Source organism: Melanostigma gelatinosum (genome assembly GCF_949748355.1).
Source record: "Melanostigma gelatinosum genome assembly, chromosome: 20".
NCBI lineage: Eukaryota > Metazoa > Chordata > Actinopteri > Perciformes > Zoarcidae > Melanostigma > Melanostigma gelatinosum.
The window spans coordinates 21,233,047-21,242,842 of NC_136653.1; the positions used below are offsets into that span (position 1 = coordinate 21,233,047).

Sequence of the window (9,796 nt, forward strand, 5' to 3'; positions counted from 1 at the left end):
CGGCGAGTCAGCAGACACAAACCTGCTGCGTGTGTGTGTGTGTGTGTGTGTGTGTGTACACTGATATGTTGAGTTGAGCAGCTGTTGGCGACTCAATCGTCTCAAAAACACACACACACACACACACACACAGTATATTGTACTGACAGTAGTAACTAGTCCTTGTAGGAGTAGGTGTACTGATAGTAGTAGTACTTATAGTACTTGTAGTAGTATATATAAATCTGTGTACCTGTACTGACATTTACAATCTAATAAAGATGAATAATTAAGTATTAATCAGGACTGACCAATCAGAAGTGAGTGTGCACATATATTTGAAATACTACCACTACTACTACTCTTAAAGTTTTATTTGTCTGGATCGTGTACAAAGAATATTTATCTCACAGAAAGAGCAAAGTTCTAAATACACTTTAATCTCAACAGACGTAGTAGTAGCAGTAGTAGCAGTAGTATTTGTACAAGCAGCCCTGCAGCTGCAGCAGTATTATTACTACAAGTATTAGTACTACAATGAGCAGTACTACTCGTAGTACTAACAGTACCACAGTGTACCAGTGTGTCCCTGTCTGGCTGCCTGCAGTTCCCCCACATCACCACAGCGGCGCTGTTGAGCCGCCGTCCTCTCTCTCTTCCTCTCCGCTCGGCCTCAGGGAGCCAATCGCGGCGCGGCACACCGCTGCCAGCCCATAATAGGCTAATGGGATGCCTCGCCATGGCAACCGGGCCCAACGGCCTCACAACAGAGCAGCCTGGAGGCCGAGAGGAGGAGACGACTCGTGTGATGCTCTCTGCTTCTCTTCTTCTACAACTCTGGTTTTGGTCTCGTGGAAAGTTTAAAAATAATAAAGAAATTAAACCTCTTAACCCTAACCCTGGACAAAATATAACGAAAGCAAAACAAACATGGGTTTTAAAGAACAGATTAACCTAAATATGAATTGAATATGAATTTATTACTGTGAAGTTTAGTCTTGCTACGTTACTCTAAGAATGAACTGAAAGTAATTATCTTCTATTTTCCTCATAATTAGTGACAAATTACATTCTTTCTTCTTCTATTCTTTAAGGAAATTAACACATTTTTTTATGTTAAAATATTTAATTTTGTACATTTCTTAACAATCTTTTATATTTTTAAGAGTTTTGATTATATATCAGCAAAAATATGCTTGTTGAAGATAAACTGTTAAACAAAAAGAAACAATAGTATTGCAGAAGTTTGCAGTAAGTTAAAAAGTGTTTTCATCAAATTGTTTATTTATTTTTATAATTATTGTTTTCTTCTTATTATTTAGTTTGTAGTTTATTTCAGTTTTGCCAATATTTGTTCTTTAGTACTGAAAGAGGAACCGTGTTTCGTTATCTTTGAGAATGAAGCTTCACAATAAGAACATTCAAAGCAAAACGGGTTTATTTTCACACTTATAATTATATTTTATTTTCATTTGTATATTTTTGTTTTAGTTGTATTTTAAAAAGAATTCTCTCTATTTTTTGTTTTATTTAATTATTTTTGGAGGTGTGATCTTTTAACGTGTTTTGACTTTATGTTTGTTTACAAAGAAAATGATTTTACATTAATCATTTACATTAATAAGAAATGAGGACTCACAATAAAAACGTACGAATTAAACAAAAACAATAATTAAATAACTTTGAATAAAGTTGATGTTTGAATGGAAAATGCATCATCCTCTCTCTCTCTCTCTCTCTCTCTCTCTCTCTCTCTCTCTCTCTCTCTCTCTCTCTCTCTCTCTCTCGCTCTCTCGCTCTCTCTCTCTCTCTCTCTCTCTCTCTCTCTCTCTCTCGTCTTCAAACTAGTTTCCTGTTTCAGGAATTCTACAGATTTTTATTCTGCAGCATCAAAAAAATCAATTGTTTTTCTAACTTTATGCTCCAAACTTTTCTCTTTAATTGGCAACAAAACATTTTGGATTTTTCTAAAACCAGGATGAGAATTCAACACACGTGATTCTTTCTTACAACTCAACTTTCTTTTTGTCCCTCCCTCCTCACCCCCCCTCTTCCTCCTCCCCCGTTTGAAGACGGTCGAGTAGGAAAATGTGGCGTTTCACATTTCAAAGGATGCTCTGCTGTGCTTCTCTTTTCCACAGAGGCCTCCTCTTTATTTTCCTGCAGCAGCTTGTGGACAGAACTAAAGCCAGAAGTTTCCCTCCTACAAGCTTCTGGAGGAAATTACAACAAAAAATAAAACGGCGCAGAGATTCATCCGCTTCTATAAAACAGGATTGTGAAAGAAAAAGTGATGCAACCGTTTCCAGGGCGTGTCGATGGAAACCAGCGGCCTGCAGTAGGCCGAGTTGTTTGTTCCCTCAGAGAGACTTAGAGAGCCAAAGAGTCAGAGACTCAGAGAGTCACGTTAACAGACTCAGAGAGTCAGAGAGTCAAAGACTCAGAGAGCCAGAGAGTCACGTTAACAGAGTCAGAGTCAGAGAATCATGTTCAGAGAGTCGGAGAGTCAGAGAGCCAGAGACTCACAGAGTCATGTTAAGAGAGTCAGAGAGTCACGTTAACAGAGTCAGAGAGTCAGAGAATCACGTTAACAGAGTCAGAGAGTCACGTTAACAGAGCCAGAGAATCAAGTTAACAGACTCAGAGAGCCACCTTAACAGAGTCAGAGAGTCAGAGAGCCAGAGACTCAGAGAGTCATGTTAACAGAGTCAGAGAGTCACGTTAACAGAGTCAGAGACTCAGAGAGTCAGAGACTCAGAGAGTCATGTTAACAGAGTCAGAGAGCCACGTTAACAGAGTCAGAGACTCAGAGAGTCAGAGACTCAGAGAGTCATGTTAACAGAGTCAGAGAGTCACGTTAACAGAGTCAGAGACTCAGAGAGTCAGAGAGTCATGTTAACAGAGTCAGAGAGTCACATTAACAGAGTCAGACTCAGAGAGTCATGTTAACAGAGTCAGAGAGTCATGTTAACAGAGTCAGAGAGTCACGTTAACAGAGTCAGAGACTCAGAGAGTCAGAGACTCAGAGTCATGTTAACAGAGTCAGAGAGTCATGTTAACAGAGTCAGACTCAGAGACTCAGAGAGTCATGTTAACAGACTCAGAGAGTCAGAGAGTCAAAGACTCAGAGAGCCAGAGAGTCACGTTAACAGAGTCAGAGAGTCAGAGAATCATGTTCAGAGAGTCAGAGAGTCAGAGAGTCATGTTAACAGAGTCAGACTCAGAGACTCAGAGAGTCATGTTAACAGACTCAGAGAGTCAGAGAGTCAAAGACTCAGAGAGCCAGAGAGTCACGTTAACAGAGTCAGAGAGTCAGAGAATCATGTTCAGAGAGTCAGAGACTCAGAGAGTCATGTTAACAGAGTCAGAGTCACGTTAACAGAGTCAGAGACTCAGAGAGTCAGAGACTCAGAGAGTCATGTTAACAGAGTCAGAGCGTCACATTAACAGAGTCAGACTCAGAGAGTCATGTTAACAGAGTCAGAGAGTCATGTTAACAGAGTCAGACTCAGAGACTCAGAGAGTCATGTTAACAGAGTCAGAGACTCAGAGATGTTAACAGAATCACAGAACCAGAACGCCCACTTTCACCTGATGCAGGTGAGTTCAGGACTCACTAACAACTCCATTTAGAATTCCTTGAGCTCACAAATCAAACCTCTTATCTTATTATAATTTCAAATAATAATATAAATATATATAAAATAAGATAATACATAATAAACTGATAATAATGCAAATAATAATAAAGAAAACATACATGTTTTCATCTCTCTCATTTAATTCTAACTAAGATCATATATAATGAGATAATAATAAATTAAATAGGGGTAAAAAATAAAGATGAGCTGCTTTTTAAAGCGTCTATATCTTAAAAATAAAAGTATGAAATGATAAAGTGAAGCAGATACTCTTTTACTCTCACTTCCTCTGAACTACGTCTTTCAACAGGAGAAAGGAGTCCTCGCTGCGACGTGAGCTTCTGCCCGTCTGTCAGCCGAGTCATTCCTTCCTGCCCACACGTCCTCATTCCACCAGAGACACAACTGAGCAGCCGTCTTCCTAACTGCACCTCATTACAGCTCAACGCTCTGCTTCAATGATTCATCTCTTTGAATCACACCAGTGAAGCTTTAAGTATCTTTGTGAGGCTGTTATTCACTTTTATAACATACAAGGGACGAACATGAGTCAGTGGTTCCCTCAAACAGAAGCACAGAGCAGTAAAAGTACATCAGCACTTGTAGAATTGGAGGTAAAACTTGCAAACACACGGCAGAGAATTCTGCCCAAAAGAGCAGTTTTCAGCGTGAGGATGTGTTCACTTTCCATTGGATGTTTCTGCTGGATCTCCTCTCTGATTGGTTGTGTCTGTTCTGATCATGTGATGTCTTCAATGCACAACTGAGGCTAACGGAGGTTACACATATGTTTTAATATGTGGCCCAAAGACACACACACACACACACACACACACACACACACACTCTGCTGCAGAGACCGTTTAGGCTGGACTTCACTGATAAATGACTGGGCGTCGTTCTCTATGTGTGTGTGTGTGTGTGTGTGATGGGGATGGATGGTTTAAAGTCATCTTCCCACTTCCTGTGTAAACCCCCACCACACACACACACACACACACACACACACACACACACACACACACACACACACACACACACACACACACACACACACACACACACACACACACACACACACACACACACACACACACACACACACACACCAGTTTGTGCTCCCATCATGGTTGACTAGGGACCGGGTTAAACGCTAACTTCCTGTGCCCCGAGGTCACGTGTGTGTGTGTGTGTGTGTGTGTGTGTACCTGTGCATGTTGCCGTTGGTGGTGAAGGTCTGTCCACAGACGCTACACTTGTAGGGTCTCTCCCCGCTGTGGACCAGCATGTGTCGGTCCAGCGACGAGGCCGAGCTCAGACACTTCCCACAGATGCTGCAGGAGTGGTCCGTCGCTCCGGCGTCAGCGTTGTGCTGCAGAGAGGAAAGTACATCAACACTTATACCAAGTACTACTACTAGTACTACTAGTAGTACTACTACACTACTGAACACAGTCCTACTGTCCTACTGAACTAAATAACAGCTAACTTTAATGGCTATATAACAGAGCTAACAGCTAACTTCAACAGCTAAATAACAGAGCTAACAGCTAACTTTAACAGCTAAATATCAGAGCTAACAGCTAACTTTAACAGCTAACTAACAGAACTAACAGCTAACTTTAACAGCTAAATATCAGAGCTAACAGCTAACTTTAACAGCTAACTAACAGAACTAACAGCTAACTTTAACAGCTAAATATCAGAGCTAACAGCTAACTAACAGAGCTAACAGCTAACTTTAACAGCTAAATATCAGATCTAACAGCTAACTTTAACAGCTAAATAGCAGAGCTAATAGCTAACTAATTAAACTGTCAGATTAATGTAGTGGAGTAGTATAAAATGGGATTAAATGGAAGTACTCAAGTGAAGTACAAGTACATCAATATTGTACAATCTCACACAGTGTGACGTGCAGTAAAAGTAAAAGTAGTGGTATAAGTACTACAAGCTGCAGCATTAACAGTAGTAGTTTCAGTAGTAGTAGCAAGAGAAGTATTTGCAATGTTTATTTCAGCAGTAAATGTCTCCTCTGTGTCTTCTTCATGGGTGATTTAGTGTAGTAGTATCATTACTTATATTACTCTTTTTAACATCTCTATGTATGCAGTACTACTAATAGTACTGTGAGTATTTACCTGTCTGATGTGCATGGTGAGCTGGTGTTGTGTTTGACAGTCTTTGTCACACAGCGGACAAATAAAAGCTGAGCTGTCGTCTTTGGTGTCCTAGAAAAAACAAAAGTACACACATTCAGACGGACAGAGACAGGAAGTACGACGGACAGTTTAGTTTGGGTGTTTTTATGGGATTTGTTGACAATAAAACAACCTCAGTTTGACCTGAAGAGGAAAAATCATCCAAGTCCCTGCAGACCTGAGAGGATCATTAACACACACACAGACACTTACAGTACAACACACACACACACACACACACACACACGCACACACACACACACACACACACACACACACGTCCGCTCACACAGCCAGGGAAGCAGCACTTCCCTTTTTCCTGTTTCAGCCACAGGAAGTGATGATGCAGTGTGGAATGCTGCAATGCATGATGGGAGATGAGAGAGGCGAAATGTACCACAATGGTGATGCAATAAAGAAGAGAGAAGGAGAGGAAACAAGGGGGGAAAGTAGGAGTGTGTGAGTGTGAGTGTGTGTACCGTGGTGCGTCGTGCGTTGCGGCTGGGCGGGGCTCTCATGGCCGCCGTGAGTGACTTCGTGGGGGAGGGGCTATGAGTTAGAGAAGAAGTGAAGGCATCACAGTTTACACTTCATCATCATTACTTCATTCATAAAAACATTGTTGTCATTACTTCATTCATAAAAACAGCATTATGTTCCTTTAACGTTACCTGGGCGACGGCCCGGCGGAGGAGTTGGCCGAGGTGACTCCTCTCTCTCCTTCTCCGTCTCCTCCGCCATTGATGGTCCCCGTCGCTGACATCACCGCTGACATCATGGCGTTGATGGAGGACAGGTCTCCTCCTCCGTCTACTCCCATGACTCCTCCTCCTCCTCGGTCTCCATTCTGTAGCTTCTCTCCTCCGCTCGCCTCCTCCTCCTCCTCCATCACTCCGTTGATCGCTGCATCGTGAAGTTTGACTCTTGTAACTAACGTACTTTATTAAATGTGTCACATTCTGAGTGAGGTTTGGTTTGTGTACCTTTGAGGGTTTTGAGCGTTTTCTCCTCCGTTAGTGCCGACTCCTCCTCATTCACCTCCTCTCGCTGCTCCTCAGTACAGTTCTCCATGACTGCTGAAATATGAACAAACGAACAACTTTAATTCATAAATGAACAACTTTACGTTCATTGATATGATTACAAAACATCAAAGAGCTTTTAGAAGCTTATTATATATATATATATATATATACACACACACACACACACACACACACACACACACACACACACACTACTGTGTGTACTAGAGCGGACTAAACTTGAAAATGTTCAATTTTTACCAAACAGAAAATAAAGAAATACAACTGGAACTAAGTAAGTAAACAAGATCATGAATCTGGCGTTTGATGGAAACATTTGAGTTAAATAAATAATATTAAATGTATTCGTTTCCTCTGGTTGAAAAGTTTAAATTTAGGAGATAAAACAAGATGGAGGAGAGGAAGATGAGAGCAGCTCTACGAGTGACTGGAGACAACTGGCTGAGTGTGTGTGTGTGAGTGTGTGTGTGTGTGTGTGTGTGTGTGTGTGCGTGTGTGTGTGTGTGTGTGCGTGCGTGTGTGTGTGAGAGAGTGGTGTTTCCACTGACCTCTCCTTGTATCACTGCTCTTACATGACAAACTGTAACATGGCCGTGGCAGGTGCACCGACACACACACACACACACACACAGCCTGTTGAAACGAACGGCAACAGACGGCTGCAAGAGGAGGAGGAGGAGGAGGAGGAGGAGGAGGAGGAGGGTGAAGGATGGAGAGGAGGGGCTGACAAGGAGAGAAGGGGGAGATTAAGTGTCTTAAAAAGGATGGAGGGAGAAGGGAAGGAAATAAAAGATGGATGGATGAAGGGAAGGAGTGAAGATGGTGGATACAGTGTTGGAGTTAAAGGAAGGAAGGAAGATATGCAGGTTCAAAAGGATGGAGGGTAGGAAAGGAAACAAAGTAAGGACAGAGGAATGATCATGGATGGACCAAAGGAGAAGCAAGGGGTCCGAGGATCACCAACATTATTACAGTTCATCCTCTGGAGAACATGAACGTCATCACAATCCAACCAACTGAAACTTTAGAAACTGTTCGGCTGAGTTACTGCATCTGCTCCCAGCCGTCATTCACACACACACACACACACACACACACACACACACACACACACACACACACACAGTGTGCAGAGCGCTGACATCCTGACATTCCTGCACATCCATGCAAAAGCAGAAAAAAAGGGTCACCATGTGGGAGCCAGTAATGGATGTATCTGTGTGTGTGTGTGTGTGTGTGTGTGAGTGAGTATCTGTGTGTGTGTGTGTTTATCTATGTGTGTGTGTGTTTATACTCTGCAGTTTAGACTCAGCAACGATGAAAAATGATAGGCCAATATCAAACCTCCCATTTTTAAGTAAAATAATTGAAAAAGCGGTTTTCCAACAGCTGACCAACTTCTTGGCTGTAAATAACTGCTTTGATGTTTTCCAGTCAGGCTTTCGACAGCACCACAGCACTGAAACTGCTCTTGTTAAGGTTTTCAACGACATCCACTGAAACATAGACAATGGCAGAAGTTCAGTCTTAGTGTTACTGGATCTCAGTGCTGCATTCGACACGGTCGACCATGCCATACTCCTAGAAAGACTAAACATCTGGGTGGGACTCTCTGGCACAGCACTTAACTGGTTTGAATCCTACTTGAAGGGCCGAGAATACTTTGTGTCTGTAGCTGATTACACATCAGAGCTGACTAAAATGACATGTGGTGTTCCCCAAGGTTCAATACTGGGGCCTCTTCTGTTCAACATCTACATGCTTCCACTAGCTCAGATTATGGAAAACAACAAAGTGTGTTATCATAATTATGCAGACGACACACAAATCTACATAACTATGTCACCAGGGGACTATAATCCCATACAAGGGCTGGGTAACTGCATTGAACAAACCAACAACTGGATGTGCCAGAATGTTCTTCAATTAAACAAAGATAAAACAGAAGTAATTGTTTTGGTACCAAGGACGAACAATTGAAAATCACCGCTCAGCTTCAGTCACTGATGTTAAAACCCACAAACCAAGCCAGAAATCTAGGTGTAGTTATGGATTCAGATCTCAAACCTGAACAGCCATATCAAGACAATTACAAAATCAGCCTCCTATCACCTGAAGAATACATCAAGGATTAGAGGACTTATGTCTCAACAGGATGTGTAAAACTTGTCCACGCATTTATCTTCAGCAGACTGGACTACTGTAACGGTGTGTTTACAGGTCTCTGTAAAAAGTCCGTCAGAAAGCTGCAGCTGATTCAGAACGCTGCAGCTCGAGTCCTCACTAAGACCAGGAGGGTGGACCACATCACTCCAGTTCTGAGGTCTTTGCACTGGCTTCCTGTCCAACAAAGAATTGACTTTAAAATCCTGCTGTTGGTTTATAAAGCACTGAATGGTTTAGGGCCAAAATACATCTCTGATCTGCTGCTACCTTATGAACCATCCCGACCCCTCAGGTCGTCTGGGACCGGTCTACTTTCTGTTCCCAGAGTCAGAACTAAACATGGAGAAGCAGCGTTCAGTTGTTCTGCTCCACATATCTGGAACAAAGTCCCAGAAAGCTGCAGGTCTGCTGAGACCCTCAGCTCATTTAAATCAAGATTGAAGACCTTTCTGTTTGCTGCTGCCTTTAATTGAACAACATTCAATTAATATATTAATCAATTTCCTGCATTTCTGCATTTTACTACTGTATTTTATTTCTTACACTGTTCTTAATTGCTGTTAAATCTCCTTTTCTTTTGCCTTATGTTTTGATGCTTTTAATGGTTTTAAAAGGACTGCACAATATATCGCCATTTCCTCCGGGACAGAGTTCGTGCAAGGCGTACACTATGAAACGCAGATCGGCAGAGATCTTTTCCAGACGTGGTTTGTGTGCGAGTAATTGCAGAATTGCGGCAGTGTATGGTTGATTGCGTGCGGCG

General features: G+C 42.0%; 2 protein-coding genes across 2 annotated transcripts in view; both read right to left on the reverse strand.

Annotated features, from left to right (window-relative positions):
• rreb1a (ras responsive element binding protein 1a) overlaps positions 1-6,939 on the reverse strand; it is a 20,687-nt gene extending 13,748 nt beyond the window's left edge. Inside the window, exons 1-5 of the mRNA XM_079292206.1 lie at positions 6,805-6,939; positions 6,493-6,724; positions 6,301-6,370; positions 5,762-5,851; positions 4,829-4,992 (exon numbers count right to left, since the gene is read on the reverse strand). Coding sequence (XP_079148332.1) covers positions 4,829-4,992; positions 5,762-5,851; positions 6,301-6,370; positions 6,493-6,724; positions 6,805-6,892 — 644 coding nt within the window. The 5' untranslated portion in view covers positions 6,893-6,939. The remainder of the gene's footprint in view (positions 1-4,828; positions 4,993-5,761; positions 5,852-6,300; positions 6,371-6,492; positions 6,725-6,804) is intronic.
• fars2 (phenylalanyl-tRNA synthetase 2, mitochondrial) overlaps positions 1-9,796 on the reverse strand; it is a 314,225-nt gene that overhangs the window by 163,698 nt on the left and 140,731 nt on the right. The gene's annotated exons all lie outside the window — the stretch shown is intronic.